This window comes from Salvelinus sp. IW2-2015, linkage group LG4q.1:29 (assembly GCF_002910315.2).
Source record: "Salvelinus sp. IW2-2015 linkage group LG4q.1:29, ASM291031v2, whole genome shotgun sequence".
Classification (NCBI taxonomy): Eukaryota; Metazoa; Chordata; class Actinopteri; order Salmoniformes; family Salmonidae; genus Salvelinus; species Salvelinus sp. IW2-2015.
Window position 1 is genome coordinate 13,980,552 of NC_036842.1, and position 19,453 is coordinate 14,000,004.

The 19,453-nt window shown below is 41.9% G+C and overlaps 1 protein-coding gene across 4 annotated transcripts in view; it reads right to left on the bottom strand.

Moving 5' to 3' along the window:
• Positions 1 to 7,953, bottom strand: part of sppl3 (signal peptide peptidase 3) — a 31,905-nt gene extending 23,952 nt beyond the window's left edge. For 2 of the 4 annotated variants that reach the window (XM_023983859.2, XM_023983858.2), the window contains exon 1: positions 7,481 to 7,953. In XM_023983859.2, coding sequence (XP_023839627.1) covers positions 7,481 to 7,506 — 26 coding nt within the window. In that variant the 5' untranslated portion in view covers positions 7,507 to 7,953. The remainder of the gene's footprint in view (positions 1 to 7,480) is intronic. The other 2 variants (XM_023983861.2, XM_023983860.2) reach the window with 1 other exon arrangement.
• Positions 7,954 to 19,453: the final 11,500 nt, after the last annotated feature.

The window sequence follows — 19,453 nt, forward strand, 5'->3', positions numbered from 1 at the left end:
AGACTGCACCTAAATCAACCATTAATCAGATCATCAAGAATTTCAAGGAGAGCGGTTCAATTGTTGAGAAAAAGGCTTCAGGGCGCCCAAGAAAGTCCAACAAGCGCCAGGACCGTCTCCTAAAGTTGATTCAGCTGCGGGATCGGGGCACCAGCAGTACAGAGCTTGCGCAGGAATGGCAGCAGGTAGGTGTGAGTGCATCTGCACATACAGTGAGGCGAAGACTTTGAGGATGTCCTGGTGTCAAGAAGGGCAGCAAAGAAGCCCCTTCTCTCCAGGAAAAACATCAGGGGCAGATGATATTCTGCAAAAGGTACAGGGATTGGACTGCTGAGGACTGGGGTAAAGTCATTTTCTCTGAATCCCCTTTCCGATTGTTTGAAGCATCCGGACAAAAGTTTGTTCGGAGAAGACAGGGTGAGCGCTACCATCAGTTCTGTGTCAAGCCAACAGTAAAGCATCCTGAGACCATTCATGTGTGGGGTTGCTTCTTAGCCAAGGGAGTGGGCTCACTCACAATTTTGCCTAAGAACACAGCCATGAATAAAGAATGGTACCAACACATCCTCCGAGAGCAACTTCTCCCAACCATCCAGGAACAGTTCGGTGACAAACAATGCCTTTTCCAGCATGATGGAGCACCTTGCCATAATGCAAAAGTCATAACTAAGTGGCTCGGGGAACAAAACATCGATATTTTGGGTCCATGGCCAGGAAACTCCCCAGACCTTAATCCCATTGAGAACTTGTCAATCCTCAAGAGGCGGGTGGACAAACAAAACCCCACAAATTCTGACAAACTCCAAGCATTGATTATGCAATCATGGCTTACCATCAGTCAGGATGTGGCCCAGAAGTTAATTGACAGCATGCCGTGGCGGATTGCAGAGGTCTTGAAAAAGAAGGGTCAACACTGCAAATTGACTCTTTGCATCAACTTCATGTAATTGTCAATAAAAGCCTTTGACACTTATGAAATGCTTGTAATTATACTTCAGTATTCCATAGTAACATCTGACAAAAATATCTAAAGACACTGAAGAAGCAAACCTTGTGGAAATTAATGTGTCATTCTCAACTTTTGGCCACGACTAAGACACAGAGAAAACACTCAGCAATAAAAGGCAGTTAATTGAATGACTGTGCATTTCACTATTTCTCCTGGGGGGGGGGCACTCTTTACATGGCTATAAGCCCCATCTTGCCTTGCACTACAGTAAGACTGGACCACAGAGGTATAACCTGGCCAACGCAACTACACCAGTCTCATAAGAGTGAACTACCACAGAGTTACTGACGAACTGTTACTTCTTCTACGGTGACCGCAAAGTAGATAGAAACCAAACCAAAAATGCTCACTGGCCATATACTGTTACACAAAGTGTCATTTTAGGGTGTTGGGTGTCGTGACAAACAAAGAACATTCAAATCTGTGGTAACGTTAATGTTACAGCCCTTTAGTGAAGCCAGCGAAATCTGGTGTGCTATATTTGCTCTTTGTGAAGGGTATTCCTCAAGCGCTGTCATTCAAATGTTTTCTGATACACTAAAAAGCTTAGCAAGTCACAAAGTAGCACTTTGTAGCTACATTTTGATGCATGGTTCCACTTGATAAGGACAGGTCCAAATTCACATTTTTCCACGACAAGTTTTAGCTAGCTAGCCAGCCAGCTAACTCGCTGTGCGAGAGTACTTTGAATTTTGAGTGTTTTTCCCTTTCATTTTACAGTCATTTAACAGACACACTTACACAGAGCAATTAGGGTTAAGTGCCTTGCTCTAGGGCACATTTATCACCTAGATGGCTCTGGGATTCAAACCAGCGACCTTCCGGTTACTGGCCCAATGCTCTTAACCGCTAGGCTACCTGCCGCCAGAATTCAGTGGCTACTGCCCTACAAAAACAACAACAAAAAACACAACTAAATACCAATACATTGAAAATGTGTACTGTGTTGTTGTTTTGCAGCTGGTTAGCATGAGGCAGCTCATTCTTCAGAGCCTAGACAATTTCTTTGCTGGAATCAGTGCAGTTAATCCTCCTTTTTACGAGACTAACAGTTTCTCCATAAAAAATTGTGGTGCTTACATGAATGTTCTTTCCTGAAATTTAAGAAATCATCTTTGAGTATCTTCGCGGGGCTGTTTTAAGCACAAAAAAGTTCATTCCAGTTTTTTTACAATAATAAAAAAAAAAATATCGGCAGATATCGCCCATCTGTTCATATTTCCAATAAAATCATATTTGGATTCAAAAATCCCATATCGGTCGGGCTCTACTCTATACATGCGCTCTGCAAAACAGGAATCGCCAGGCCCGATATGCCACACTTGTAATTAGTTTGAGAAAAAGTGGTAATCTCCTGTCCATTTCATTCATAGGGCTCACAACAGTGACGCACGCCTTCCGCACACACCACAGCACTCGCACTCTACCCAAAACAAAAATATAAAACGCAACGTGTAAAGTGTTGATCCCATGTTTTATGATCTGAAATAAAAGATCCCCAAAATGCTCCATCCCTGTAAATGACCATTTGTCCTATGCCAAGATAATCCAGCCACCTGACAGGTCTGGCATATCAAGAGGCTGATTAAACAGCTAGATCATTACACAGGTGCGCCTTGTGCTGGGGGCAATAAAAGGCCACTAAAATGTGCAGTTGTGTCTCAGCACAATGCCACAGATGTCTCAAGTTGAGGGAGCACGCAACTTGCATGCTGACTGCAGGAATGTCCACCAGAACTTTTGCCAGAGAATTGAATATTCATTTCCCCACCATAAGCCTGTTTTAGAGAATTTGTCGGTACCTCCAACCGGTCTCAACCACACACCACGTGCATGGCGTCGTGTGGACGAGAGGTCTGCTGATGTCAATATGCCCCATGGTTGTGGTGGGGTTATGTTATGGGCAGGCATAAGCTACGTACAACAAACACAATTGCATTTTATCAATGGCAATTTGAATGCACGTGACGAGATCCTGAGGCACTTTGTCGTGCCATTCATCCCCCACCATCACCTCATGTTTCAGCATGATAATGCAGGCGCCATACACAATTCCTGGAAGCTGAATAAGTCCCAGTTCTTCCATGGCCTGCATACTCACCAGACATGCCACCCATTGAGCATGTTTGGGATGCTCTGAATCAACGTGTACGACAGCATGTTCCAGTTCTTGCCAATATCCAGCAACTTCACACAGCCATTGAAGAGGAGTGGGATAACAATCAACAGCCTGATCAACTCTATGCGAAGGAGATGTGTCACGCTGCATGATGCAAATGGTGGTTACACCAGATACATGGCAATACCTTAAAAAAATATATATTTGTAACCAACCGAGGCATATCTGTATTCTCAGTCATTTGAAATCCATAGATTAGGGCCTGATTTATTTATTTCAATTGACTGATTTCCTTATAGGAACTGTATCTCAGTAAAATCTTGTTGCATATTGCCTTTATAATTTTGTTTATTATATATGCTATTTGCATAACATAAAAAGCATGCTGGTCTATATCCCTAACAGAGCTGTAAAACACCATTAACCTTTCTAGGACACACGTTCCGGAACCCCCCCACAACATTCCGCTGAAAAGACAGCGCGGGAAATTCAAAAATATTTTTGGGAAATATGTAACTTTCACACATTAACAAGTCCAATACAGCAAATGAAAGATAAACATCTTGTTAATCTACCCATCGTGTCCGATTTCAAAAATGCTTTACAGCGAAAACACAACATATGATGTTAGATCACCGCCAAGTCCAAAAAACACAGCCATTTTCCCAGCCAAAGACAGGAGTCACAAAAAGCAGAAATAGATAAAATGTATCACTAACCTTTGATGATCTTCATCAGATGACACTCATAGGAGATCATGTTACACAATACATGTAAGTTTTGTTCGATAATGTGCATATTTATATCCAAAAATCTCAGTTTACATTGGCGCCATGTTCAGAAATGCCTCCAAAATATCCGGAGAAATTGCAGAGCCACATCAAATAACGGGAAATACTCATCATAAATTGATGAAAGATACATGTTTTACATAGAATTAAAGACACACTTGTTCTTAATGCAACCGCTGTGTTACGTTACGGAAAAAGCACACCATGCAATAATCTGAGACGGTGCTCAGATATAACAACATTTCTCCGCCATGTTGGAGTCAACAGAAATACGAAATTACATCATAAATATTCCCTTACCTTTGATGATCTTCATCAGAATGCACTCCCAGGAATTCTAGTTCCACAATAAATTGTTGTTTTGTTCGATAATGTCCGGTATTTATGTCCAAGTTGCTACTTTTGCTAGCACGTTTCGTAAACATATCCAAACGCTCGCGCAGGTCCAGGCGAACTCGGATGAAAACTTCAAAAAGTTATTACAGGTCGAATAAACTGGTCAAACTAAGTAGAGAATCAATCTTCAGGATGTTGTTATCATATATATCCAATAACGTTCCAACCGGAGAATTCCTTCGTGTCTGTAGAAGTAATGGAACGCAAGGCGATATCATTTGAAATGCGTGTGACCAGAAACTGGCAATCTGCCAGACCACTGACTCATTCCCCTCTCATCCGGCCCCACATCACAGTATAAGCTTCATTCAACGTTCTACAGACTGTTGACATCTAGTGGAAGGCGTAGGAAGTGCAAACAGATCCATATCTTACTGGGATTTGAACAGTTGATGAGTTGAATATCGACCATCCTCAGAATTTCCACTTCCTGTTTGGAAGTTTGCCTGCCATATGAGTTCTGTTATACTCAGACACAATTCAAACAGTTTTAGAAACTTCAGAGTGTTTCTATCCAATAGTAATAATAATATGCATATATTAGCATCTGGGACAGAGTAGGAGGCAGTTAAATTTGGGCACGCTATTCATCCAAAGTGAAAATGCTGCCCCCTATCCCTAAAAAGTTAACAGGCACCTTCTGAACCAGCCACCGTAGGCTTGCATTCAAATGAGAAAGGGTTAGCCTGGCCTTCTCTGTTGCCAGTCTTGGATTTCACTCAGATCAAATTAAATAATTATTGTTTTAAGAGCCTGGTATACATCTCCAGACAGTGCTTGGACATTTATAAACAAATATAAAATCCCCACTGAAGTCAAAGTAATGGATTGTATTAAGTAAAAAATGATATACAGCAAGTAAACTGGTCAAGTTGTCCCTCTGAATTCTGCTCACATGGATGAGATGGGCTAAATAAAAATGGAACATTTAAAAATCAAATACAATCCTGGAATGTTGAGGGCTGGACAGAAGCCCAAGAGCCATAAGACTTCCTTGTTTGGGAGAAACGAGGCTTCTATAACACAATTCCAAAACCGTACACCACCAAGCCAAAGGCATGCATGCTTTGGCCACTGAGGACTCAGCCACCAAGCGACAGAGGATTAGTATCTCAAAACATGTCGCTATAGCAAATGACTATTGACAATTCTGATTGACCCACAAAAATGAGTGCTGGTTCAAAATTACATCGTTATTCATGGTAGCCCTACATGAGCAAAACAATCAGAATCTCTCAAATGTCTGTATACAGAGCATTTTTGTAGGATATTACCCCAAAAGTTGTGATAGACAGAAAACCAAGAGAACACCTCATGACACTGTCAATGCTGAGGCTGTTGTAATAAATTACAGCATTTTGGTAGAATTGTTACATTTCATTAGGTAGTTGCCACCAATTAGGCAATGTAACAATTACAGTGTAACAATGCTTCCTTATAGGTCTTACAAGAGAGGCATGTCTTGTTACAGATGGGCATGGTAAAATATTGTTTCTCAGTCTGGCCTCATGCGCTTCACTAGAGGGAAATCTGAGTGAGACCATGTCTCAGGATGGTAGGTGCAGCTAGAGAATTGCCAAACTCTGGTTAAAAACAACTCGTATTTAATCTACTCAGAAGGGTTGCGATTTAATTAAGTGGTACGTTATCTTAACTTCAAATTACATAATTTTATTAGTCACATTACAACAGGTGTTGTTCACTTTACAGTGAAATGCTTACTTACGAGCCCCTCGCCAACAATGCAGTTTTAAAAAATAGCAATAAAAAAATACAAATAAGAAATACAAGTAACAAGTAATTATGACATACATTTTTGTAACCAAGACACAGAACATACATTTTAAAAGATAGAACAGTCAAAATACTATTAGGCTGACCATGTGTGTTGCTTATTATAACCACATAACATCATGGCTCTGGCGTTACAGTATTTCAGTTCTACTAAACCTGGGGGGGTCACTATTTTCCAAACATTGGTCACCAGGAGCAGCATACTTATTCAAAAATACACTTGGTCTTAGTGGCATAACCTAAATGGTTGCCTCCACATCAATACTTAAGATAGAGGAAAATACTACTAGTAATTTTTAGATGTCACAAAATTAGAATTCAATAATTCCATGATCTGCAGCACAAGACTTCAATTAAAACACCTAAAAAAAAGTGTAGACAAATGACCCGATCTCCAATTGTGAACAAGAGAGACATGACATGGACTGTATCAGTCAGCCCCAAAAGTTACTATACTGATCTGAATGGCATCTATCGCAAATATACATTTAAAAAATGTAGGCAATGTACAAAATAGAAAATAGTTAGCTATCATTATGGCACATGTAACTAGTGATTGCTACAGTAACTAGTGATTGATACACCCAGATCTATAAAGACAATGCCTTATTTAGCTAGCTAGCTACTATTTAGGACAATCAATATTACCTAGCTAAATTAGTTGGTGAACTAGCTAAATTAGTTAGCTGTGTTGAATAGCTAGCAAGTCAGCTGCGCACTTAATCGCTAACAAAATAAAAATGGATGGCACAACGTCCCTATCTATTCATCTGACGCGATAAAACACCGGGCGTGGTATAAATAACGTTATCACAATGACATTTCATGAATTAAGGTGAGCTTTTCTGGCTAGCAAGCGTAAACTGTCTGGCTAACGTTAGTTACGATAAGCTCCCTTTGTGTGCAACTGGCTACGAGAGGTAGCAATAAGCTATTTATTTTAACAAATGTTGTCGAGGGGCTTAAACTAATTAAATAATATGATGTGTGTATGAGTTGGCGAACCAACGTTAGCTAGCAATAACCTTGCGCATTCGTCTAGCTTAAATATGCCACTGAACCCTTTTCGTAGTTCTAAAGCAATGGTAATGCCACCATGGAGACGAGTCTGAGAGCTAACTTGCGGCTAGCTGGCTAGTTAACCCCGTTCACGCTAGCCTACTGTAACTTGGACCGTAGCAAGCTAACGTTTAGTTCACTAACACAATTTGAAGAGGGCCATCTCATTCTAACTAAGCGAAAATAGCGGCTGATTCATGTAGGAACGAAATATGTTGCTGTATCTATGTGAATTGCAGTGTAACAATGGCATAACTACACCAATCAATTCAGTCTGGTTAGCCAGCTCGCGCAATGCCTATGCGTACTCACCAAGAAGAGTAGCCTTGTTCCGCCATGTCGCCGACGACAACAGTGCAGTGGTGGGTTCCGCGACTGTAGAGATTCGTGTCCCTGTGGCAAATCGGTAGAACCTGGTGGACACAATTGCCGCCTTTACTTCAAGATTGGTCTTTTTAACAGTCACTATTTGATAACAACATGGCGATGTACACCAGCCCCCAGACCTGCTAGCAAACACCAGCCGAATAGCTTCCAATCGAATTACAATGATGGTTTGCTAGGTGGCCAAGACAAAGCACGCCGAGAAAAAAAACTCTATATTTCATCAGTTTCGCGAGTGTCCTGCCGTCTCACTGCCCCCAAGCAGGCCTGAGTCTCAACGGATCCTATACTCGCTGTAAATCCATATTATGGGGTGTTTTCTAGCGTCTATATTCAGATATTCCCTAAGTCTGCACCCTCGGCTGTAATGGAAGCCGCGCAGATAGCTTTATTTTCTATGGCGAGAGAGTCACGGGCACGCGCAATATCGCCCTTGCAAGAGAGGTTTACACAAGTACCTGTGTGAAGCTAACCACAATAACGATTACCCACAATAGTGGAATTTGCGGTTTGACTTCAAAATAAAAGCTCCCCATTGAAATTTATTCAAATAGTGGAATTATGCCATATTTGGACTAGAGAATGCAAATGAACAAGGTCGGAATGTTGTTATATAAATTCAACAAAATACAATAATTTGTTAATTTGACACGAAAAAATTATCTGTGGATGTATTAGACGTATATGCACTGTCCAGCCTAAGCTATGGATGTTGCACCCATGAAATGGGGTATCAGCCTACTCAGTGACACTCACAACTGTGTCGAGTTTCCACAAATATTATTATTGTGGGACTCTAAAAACCAGTGCGAAATGAGCCACATTAAACATTCAGCCTATTATATACATATTGAACATTCATATTGGACTGGACAGCCTAAACTAGAGATTGTGCACCCATGAAATGGGGTATCAGCCTACTCGGTGACACCCACAGAACACAATTGTGAAGAGTTTCCACAAATATTGTACAGCCTTACCTATGGATCTCTGGAAAATTGTTTCTTTAAGTAAATGCTGATTAAAACATTATTTATGTTGCAATTTGTCATTATTGGGTATCTTAAATGCTGTCACCAAGTAGGCTGATACCCCATTTGATGGACCCAAGATTCATAGTTAAGGCTGTATATTGCAATATGAATGTTCAATAGAAAGTATGTTGACTGGTGAGCTTAATATGGCTCATTTCACACTGGTTTCAAAGTCCTGCAATAAGTGCTGCGATGGTAATATTTGTGAAAACTCTTCACAGTTGTGTTCTATGGCTTTCACTGAGTAGGCTGATACCCCATTTCATGGGTGCAACATCCATAGCTTAAGCTGTATTTACTGTATTTTATTAGGATCCCCAATTAGCTTCTGCCAAGGCAACAAAACACAACAAATAGAATATATAAAATACATTATATACAGTGGCTTGCAAAAGTATTCACCCCTTGGTATTTTTCCTATTTTGTTGCCTTACAATCTGGAATTAAAATAGATTTTTGGGGGGTTTGTATCATTTGATTTACACAACATGCCTACCACTTTGACGATGCAAAATATTTTTTTATTGTGAAACAAACAAGAAATAAGACAAAAAAACTGAACTTGAGCGTGCATAACTATTCACCCCCCAAAAGTCAATACTTTGTAGAGCCACCTTTTTAAGCAATTACAGCTGCAAGTCTCTTGGGGTATGTCTCTATAAACTTGGCACATCTAGCCACTGTGATTGTTTCCCGTTCTTCAAGGCAAAACTGCTCCAGCTCCTTCAAGTTGGATGGGTTACGCTGGTGTACAGCAATCTTTAAGTCATACCACAGAATCTCAATTGGATTGAGGTCTGGGCTTTGACTAGGCCATTCCAAGACATTTAAATGTTTCCCCTTAAACCACTCGAGTGTTGCTTTAGCAGTATGCTTAGGGTCATTGTCCTGCTGGAAGGTGAACCTCCGTCCCAGTCTCAAATCTCTGGAAGACTGAAACATGTTTCCCTCAAGAATTTCTCTGTATTTAGCGCCATCCATCATTCCTTCAATTCTGACCAGTTTCCCAGTCCCTGCCGATGAAAAACATTCCCACAGCATGATTCTGCCACCACCATGCTTCACTGTGGGGATGATGTTCTCGGGGTGATGAGAGGTGTTGGGTTTGCACCAGACATAGCATTTTCCTTGATGGCCAAAAAGCTAAATGTTTGTCTCATCTGACCAGAGTACCTTCTTCCATATGTTTGGGGAGTCTCCCACATGCCTTTTGGTGAACACCAAACATGTTTGCTTATTTTTTTAAGTGGTCCTATGGACAGATACTCCAATCTCCGCTGTGGAACTTTGCAGCTTCTTCAGGGTTATCTTTGGTCTCTTTGTTGCCCCTCTGATTAATGCCCTCCTTGCCTGGTCCGTGAGTTTTGGTGGGCGGCCCTCTCTTGGCAGGTTTGTTATGGTGCCATATTCTTTCTATGTTTTAATAATGGATTTAATGGTGCTCAGTGGGATGTTCAAAGTTTCAGATATTTTTTTCTAACCCAACCCTAATCTGTACAAATTTGTCCCTGACCTGTTTGGAGAGCTCCTTGGTCTTCATGGTGCCCCTTGCTTAGTGGTGTTGCAGACTCTGGGGCCTTTCAGAACAGGTGTATATATACTGAGATCATGTGACAGATCATGTGACACTTAGATTGCACATAGGTGGACTTTATTTAACTAATTATGTGACTTCTGAAGGTAATTGGTTGCACCAGATCTTATTTAGGGGCTTCATAGCAAAGGGGGGAATACAAATGCACGCACCACTTTTCCGTGTAAATCGATTTTTTTTAAACAAGTCATTTTTTAAATTTCACTTCACCAATTTGGACTATTTTGTGTATGTCCATTACATGAAATCCAAATAAAAATCTATTTAAATGACAGGTTGGAATGCAGCAAAATAGGAAAAATGCCAAGGGGGATGAATACTTTTGCAAGGCACTGTACATAGACACACAGGCTTTATTCAAGGTCAGTGGAATGTCATTGGTTAAAACAGAAAACATTAATTGCCCAAGCCAGCCGCTCTGCGGTACACCACACTCAACCTTATTTGCATTAGAGAGGCTTCCATTAAATAAAACCCTCTGCGTTCTATTAAATAGGTAACTCTCAATACATGATAAGGCAGAGGATGTAAATTCACATCAGTTTTTCAGCAATAGGTTATGATCAATGATATCAAAATCTGCACTGAGGTCTAACAAAACAGCTCACACAATCTTCTTATTATACATTTCTTACATTTCATCAGTCATTTTTGTCAGTGACGAGCGTGTTGAGTGCCCTTCCCTATAAGCATGCTGAAAGTCCTTCTGTAAAATAACATTGTATTTGGTCAAACACAATTTTTACCAAAAGTTTGCTAAGCACCGGTAATGATTGGTCGGCTGTTTGAACCATTAAAGGGTGCTTTGCTATTCTTGGGCAGCGGAATGACCTTTGCCTCCCACCGTCTTCTAGGCATAAATTGAAGATGTGGCAAACAGGAGTCGCAATGTATTCCACTACCAACCTCAGGAATTTACCATCCAGATTGTCAGTACCAGGTGGCTTGTCCTTATTTATAGATAGCAACAATTTTGTTAACCTCTTCCACATCAACTTTGCGGAACTCAAAACTACAATAATTGTTTTTCATTATTTTGTAAGATATGCATGAATATGAAAGCTCAGTGTTTGTTGTTTGCATGTCATGCCTAAGTTTGTTAATCTTGTCAACAAAAAAGTTATTAAAGTGGTTGGTAACATCAAAGGCCATCTGCCTCAATGAAGGATGGAGATGAGAATTTCATTTATGGTATTCTTTTGATCATTTATCTTGGTTACATTGTATAGTTTTTTCTTCTTTTTGTTTAGATTAGTTACGCGTTTTCTCAATTTACTGTGTGTTTGCCAATCTGCTGTGTTGTCAGACTTATTTCCTATTCTCTTTGCCTCCTCTCTCTCAGCCATACCGTTTTTCAATTCATCATCTATCCATTGAGATTTGGCAGTTCTAACTGTCAGTTTCTTGATAGGTGCATGTCTATCAGTAACCAGAAAAATAAATATCATGAATGTTTCAAGTGCATCGTCGGGTTATTCCTCATTACACACATCAGACCAACAAATATGTTTCACATCTTCGACATATGAATCATTGCAAAACATTTTGTATGATTGCTTATACACTATTTTAGTTCCAGTCTTTGGAGCTTTTATTTGTAATTTTTAGATATGGCTATTATATTATGATCACTATTCTGTTTATAAATACCCTGGTAGGTTGACTGATAACCTGAACCAGATTGCAGGCATCGGATACAGCTTAAAGCTTCTTTTTGAGTGGACAGCTTGATGACAACCAGTCAATATTTAGGTCACCCAGAAAATATACCTTTCTGTTGATATCACATACATTATTGAGCACATACTGTATAGTCCAAATACTGACTTTTAGCACATGGGGGTCTATAGCAACTTCCTACGAGAATAGCCTTTAGGTAAGGCAGATGAACCTGTAGCCATATTACTTCCACATCATATGACATGAGATCCTCTCTCAGCCTAACAGGAATATGACTCTGGATATATAAGTACAGTGCATATAAGTATGCCCCCAATGCAGTTTTGAAGTGTAATATATCCACAGTGTGATATCAACAGATATATATACATTTTATTTTTCAAATTAACTAATTATTGTCTTTTGTTTAATTTATATAACAACATTCCAACCTTGTTAATCATTATCTAGTCCACATGTGTCAAACTCATTCCACAGAGGGCCGAGTGTCTGCAGGTTTTCGCTCCTCCCTTGTACTTGATTGATGAATTATGGTAACTAATTAGTGAGGAAATCCCCTCACCTGGTTGTCTAGATCTTAATTGAAAGGAAAAACAAAAAAATCTGCAGACACTAGGCCCGCCATGGAATGAGTTTGACACCCCTGGTCTAGTCCAAATATGGCATGTTCCACAATTTTTATCACTTTCAATCACTTTCAATTAGAACTTTTATTTTGAAGGCGAACCGCAAATTCCATTATTGTGGCTAAAACTTATTGAGGCTAGTTTCACACAGATTACACAAGTAACGTGTGTTCACCGAAGTACAATGGAACTTGAACTCGGTTCTTTCGCTAGTTAGCAGTGTGGAAGCGGCGGAGATACCACGTGGGTGAATGCACCTCAATACCACTTGAACCATATTATGTGACATTTTACTCTTTGTTAGTCAATTTCATTAATTAACAAACACACCATTTTAATCATTGTACAGAACTATGGACCTAATATTGAGATGTTTTCACATAGGCGGTGGTACCTCCAAATGAGGCAGTCATATTTCTGATCAGTAAGTGCACATTTCCAGTGTAGTCAAGTGAGTGAACGTGAGACCATTGCAAGCACCACTCCAATTATGTGAGGAGTATATATGTTGTGATCTACTGTATCTCATCCTTAATAAAGAAAGAAAGCGTCCTTTCTATGATGATCAATCAATGTTCAGATTATTGAAGAGGAAATGTTGTTTAGCCTTGAACTCTTGAACTATGCAGAGATCTGAGGTGGTTCATGCCATAGCTGATATGCTATTTTTGAGCTGTGGTACAACCTGTTAGTTTCACCCTCGTCAACTCAAAGACAGTGGATGCAACAGCCATAGGTGACCACAGTGACAGGCCACCTGTGAATGCATAGTGCACATGGGGACAGGATAGTGGGTATGGTGCCTTTTCTGGGGATGAAAGAAGAGAAGATACATAGGGTCAATGGAGATTTTAGCAAGTAAAGCATGATGTATTCCTTCCAAACTACTCATTGTTGAATTTGTGATTTCCAACTTGTTGTGGAATGTTTATGTCGAATGGCCGATGAGCACCGATACGTTTATCTATAATTTCTCTTCATTATTTCTCATCATATGACAAGGATTAAAAAGGATTCGCCAGTAGATTGTCAACTTCATTCATGATGATGACTGCTAGCTAAGATTTTGAAAGTATGATGTCCAGTATGATGTTCAATCAAAGCTACTGTAGATATAATGTGATTTGACAATTTCAAATCAAATCAAATTTTATTAGTCACATACACATGGTTAGCAGATGTTAATGCGAGTGTAGCGAAATGCTTGTGCTTCTAGTTCCGACAATGCAGTAATAACCAACAAGTAATCTAACCTAACAATTCCACAACTACTACCTTATACACACACAAGTGTAAAGGGATAAAGAATATGTACATAAAGATATATGAATGAGTGGTGGTACAGAACGGCATAGGCAAGATGCAGTAGATGGTATAGAGTACGGTATATACATATGAGATGAGTACTGTAGTGTATGTAAACATAAAGTGGCATAGTTTAAAGTGGCTAGTGGTACATGTATTACATAAAGATGGCAAGATGCAGTAGATGATATAGAGTACAGTATATACATATACATATGAGATGGGTAATGTAGGGTATGTAAACATTATATTAAGTGGCAGGTGTTTAAAGTGGCTAGTGGTACATTTTACATAATATTCCATCAATTCCCATTTTTAAAGTGGCTGGAGTTGAGTCAGTATGTTGCAGCGGCCGCTAAATGTTAGTGGTGGCTGTTTAACAGTCTGATGGCCTTGAGATAGAAGCTGTTTTTCAGTCCTCTCGGTCCCTGCTTTGATGCACCTGTACTGACCTCGCCTTCTGGATGATAGCGGGGTGAACAGGCAGTGGCTTGGGTGGTTGTTGTCCTTGATGATCTTTATGGCCTTCCTGTGACATCGGGTGGTGTAGGTGTCCTGGAGGGCAGGTAGTTTGCCCCCGGTGATGCGTTCTGCAGACCTCACTACCCTCTGGAGAGCCTTACGGTTGTGGGCGGAGCAGTTGCCGTACCAGGCGGTGAACAGCCCGACAGGATGCTCTCGATTGTGCATCTGTAGAAGTTTGTGAGTGCTTTTGGTGACAAGCCGAATTTCTTCAGCCTCCTGAGGTTGAAGAGGCGCTGCTGCGCCTTCTTCACGACGCTGTCTGTGGGTGGACCAATTCAGTTTGTCCGTGATGTGTACACCGAGGAACTTAAAACTTTCCACCTTCTCCACTACTGACCCGTCGATGTGGATAGGGGGGTGCTCCCTCTGCTGTTTCCTGAATCCACAATCATCTCCTTTGTTTTGTTGACGTTGAGTGTGAGGTTATTTTCCTGACACCACACTCCGAGGGCCCTCACCTCCTCCCTGTAGGCCGTCTCGTCGTTGTTGGTAATCAAGCCTACCACTGTAGTGTCATCCGCAAACTTGATGATTGAGTTGGAGGCGTGCATGGCCACGCAGTCGTGTGGTGAACAGGGAGTACAGGAGAGGGCTCAGAACGCACCCTTGTGGGGCCCCAGTGTTGAGGATCAGCGGGGTGGAGATGTTGTTACCTACCCTCACCACCTGGGGGCGGCCCGTCAGGAAGTCCAGGACCCAGTTGCACAGGGCGGGGTCGAGACAGGGTCTCGAGGCTTGGGATGACGAGTTTGGAGGGTACTATGGTGTTAAATGCTGAGCTGTAATCGATGAACAGCATTCTCACATGGGTATTTTATCTGTGGCCAATGACCTTGAGCCATCTTGGATGGGCACTTCTAATGTAACTCTATGGCAGCACCCAAATGGCTTGAATTTTCGAGCTCTACCCTTAGACTTGGCGATGACGTAGTGTCCCCATGAGTGACAGAACAATGAGCCAATCACGGCGCAACGCTCCATATTTTCTGCTGGCTTGCCCCACCACCATAGAAAGCACTGAGCTAGGCTGAAACACCTGCATTAAGGAGCTGCTTTACTCAAGAAAACAAAAAAGAGACAATGTTTGTATGCAGCTTTATGATATATATTTTTACATTGTTTGCAAACTGATATGTAACACATATTAATGCCAAAATAACATGCAAAACAAGCCTGTTTATTTTTTACATTTAACATTTTTTGCTAAAAATGTGGGGCCCAAAACAGATGATGGGTCGCCACTGCATAGGTTCAGGGATTCCCTCTCCCCAAGACATATCAGCCTAGGATTACCAAAATCTGCAAGGAGCTGCTGTTCTTAGAGATTATGTACAATCTGTTCCTACCAACACAACAGATTTAGGGGGCAAGAGAGGCATCCTTCAGTATTTACCACAAGCTTACTTTAATTCACTTCCTTAAAGGCTCAACTAAGTCAACAATTATCTCTTATAATATATGTCACAAAGTCCTGCATTGTGTCATTTGTGGCCCCTAGATGTCCACCGTCTACATTTTGATGGAAGTCCATTGTATGTTACAGGGAGATAGGGTGGTGTCACGTTCGTCGTTTGGATGAAGAGAGGAGGACCAAGGCGCAGCGTGATAAGAATACATTCTTCTATTTATTTAACGAAACGAAGAACACTTAAACAAACTATGCAAAACAACAAACGAACGTGAAGCGATATATTAAACAAGTGCAGACACAGGCAACTTACATATAGACAATAACCCACAAAATACCCAAAGGAATATGGCTGCCTAAATATGGTTCCCAATCAGCGACAACGATAAACAGCTGCCTCTAATTGAGAACCAATCTAGGCAACCATAGACATACAAACACCTAGACTAGTAAACACCCCATAAACATACAAAACCCCTAGAGAAGACAAAACACATACATCCCCCATGTCACACCCTGACCTAACCAAAATAATAAAGAAAACAAAGATAACTAAGGTCAGGGTGTGACAGGTGGGAGGCGGTGGACAGGGGCAGTTTATTACAAAATCTATCAGGACTCTGCAGACTGGACAGGACTGAAGCCTGAGCCTTCCTGTGTTGAGGGCCCATCATGTCAATGTCTCTCATTCAGATACAGGCCTTAAGAGGCCATTGCTTCAGCTAAATTGATGCAGTGGTGATGGCTCATAGAGGCCTCTGTTAGGCTATGTGAAATGAGGAGGTATCTGGTGAATGAATCAAGCTCCAACTCACCACTTCCCACTGTTTTCAAAATTGTTGTTGTTGCCCTGGACAAGTACACCTGATTCAACTTGTTAACTAATCATCAAACCTTTGATGAGTTGAATCAGGTGTGTTTGTCTCTGGGGCTACAGAAAAATGTGTAAAAAATGTGTGCTGTAGGGGGTATTGGAGGACTGGAGTTGGGAAACACTGGCCTATGCTATGTGCACCATGTAGTGAAGTTCCTAGTTAATCCATTTAGTCTCTAATTTCAACTTCACAAACTCTACTTTTTTACTTATTTTGTATATAATGTTGCCGCTACCGTCTCTTATGACCGATAAAACTTCTGGACATCAGGACTGCGATTACTCACCACGGACTAACAGAATCCTTTTTTTCCTTTAACGAGTCTGACAAGCCCGACGCGAACAATATATTGCTTTCTCTGGAACAGGCCCAGATCCCCGTGATTTGCGTGAAGAGAAGGCGGAGAAAAAGGGTCCGGAGGGTGGGCTGCCTTCTGAGAATTCCTAGGTGATCGAATAAACCCCCACTTCCTTCCATTCTGCTAGCAAACGTGCAATCTTGGGACAATAAAATAGATGACCTATGCGGAAGATTAAACTACCAATGGGACATTCAAAACTGTAATATCTTATGCTTCACGGAGTCGTGGTTGAGCGACGACACTAACAACATACAGCTGGCTGGTTATACGCTGCACCGGCAGGATAGAACAGCGGTGTCTGGTAAGACAAGGGGCGGCGGACTATGTATTTTTGTAAATAACTGCTCGTGCACGATATCTAAGGAAGTCTCGAGCTATTGCTCACCCAAGGTAGAGTATCTCACGATAAGCTGAAGACCACACTATCTACCTAGAGAGTTTTCATCTGTATATTTCATCTGTATTTTTCGTAGCTGTTTAAATACCACCACAATCAGAGGCTGGCACTAAGACAGCATTGAATGAGCTGTATTCTGCCATAAGCAAACAGGAAAATTCTCACCCAGAGGCGGCGCTCCTAGTAGCTGGGGACTTTAATGCATGGAACCTTAAATCCGTTTTACACAATTTCAGCATGTCAAATGTGCAACCAGAGGGAAAAAAACTCTGGAACACCTTCACTCCACACACAGAGACACATACAAAGCTCTCCCTCGCCCTCCATTTGGCAAATCTGACCATAATTCTATCCTCCTGATTCCTGCTTACAAGCAAAAATTAAAGCAGGAAGCACCAGTGACTCGATCAATAAAAAAGTGCTCAGATGAAGGAGATGCTAAGCTGCGGGACTGTTTTGTTAGCACAGACTGGAATATGTTCCGGGATTCCTCTGATGGCATTGAGGAGTACACCACATCAGTCATTGGCTTCATCAACAACTGCATCAATGACGTCGTCCCCACAATGACCGTACATACATACCCCAACCAGAAGCTATGGATTACAGGCCACATCCGCACTGAGCTAAAGGCTAGAGCGGCTGCTTTCAAGGACCGGGACTCTAACCTGGAAGCTTATAAGAAATCCCACTATGCCCTCCGACGAACCATCAAACAGGCAAAGCGTCAATACAGGACTAAGTTCGAATCGTACTACACCGGCTCTGACGCTTGTCGGATGTGGCAGGGCTTGCAAACCATTACAGACTACAAAGGGAAGCACAGCCGAGAGCTGCCCAGTGACACGAGCATATCAGACGAGCTAAACTACTTTGATGCTCGCTTCGAGGCAAATAACACTGAAACATGCATGAGAGCACCAGCTGTTCTGGAAGACTGTGGGATCACGCTCTCCGCAGCCGATGTGAGTAAGACCTTTAAACAGGTCAACATTCACAAGGCCGCAGGGCCAGACGGATTACCAGGACGTGTACTGCGAGCATGCGCTGACCAACTTGCAAGTGTCTTCACTGACATTTTCAACCTCTCCCTGTCCGTGTCTGTAATACCAACATGTTTTAAGCAGACCACCATAGTACCTGTGCCCAATAACACTAAGGTAACCTACCTAAATGACTACCGACCTGTAGCACTCACGTCTGCAGCCATGAAGTGCTTTGAAAGGCTGGTCATGGCTCACATCAACACCATTATCCCAGAAACCCTAGAACCACTCCAATTTGCATACCACCCCAACAGATCCACAGATGATGCAATCTCTATTGCACTCCACACTGCCCTTTCCCACCTGGACAAAAGGAACACCTATGTGAGAATGCTAATCATTGACTACGGTTTAGCATTCAACACCATAGTGCCCACAAGCTCACCAATAAGCTAAGGACCCTGGAACTAAACACCTCCCTCTGCAACTGGATCCTGGACTTCCTGACGGGCCACCCCCAGGTGGTAAGGGCAGGTAACAACACATCCGCCATGCTGATCCTCAACATTGTTGCCCCTCAGGGGTGCGTGTTCAGTCCCCGCCTGTACTCCTTGTTCCCTCATGATTGCACGGCCAGGCACGACTCCAACACCATCATTAAGTTTGACGATGACACAACAGTGGTAGACCTGATCACCGACAACGACGAGACAGCCTATAGGGAGGAGGTCAGAGACCTGGCCGTGTAGTGTCAGGACAATAACCTCTTCATCAACGTGATCAAGACAAAGGAGATGATTGTGGACTACAGGAAAAAGAGAACCGAGCACGCCCCTATTCTCATCGACGGGGCTGCAGTGGAGCAGGTTGAGAGCTTCAAGCTCCTTGGTATCCACATCACCAACAAACTAACATGGTCCAAGCACACCAAGACAGTCGTGAAGAGTGCACAACAAAACCTATTCCCCCTCAGGAGACTGAGAAGATTTGGCATGGGTCCTCAGATCCTCAAAAGGTTCTACAGCTGCACCATCGAGAACATCCTGACTGGTTGCATCACTGCCTGGTATGGCAACTGCTCGGCCTCCGACCGCAAGGTACTACAGAGGG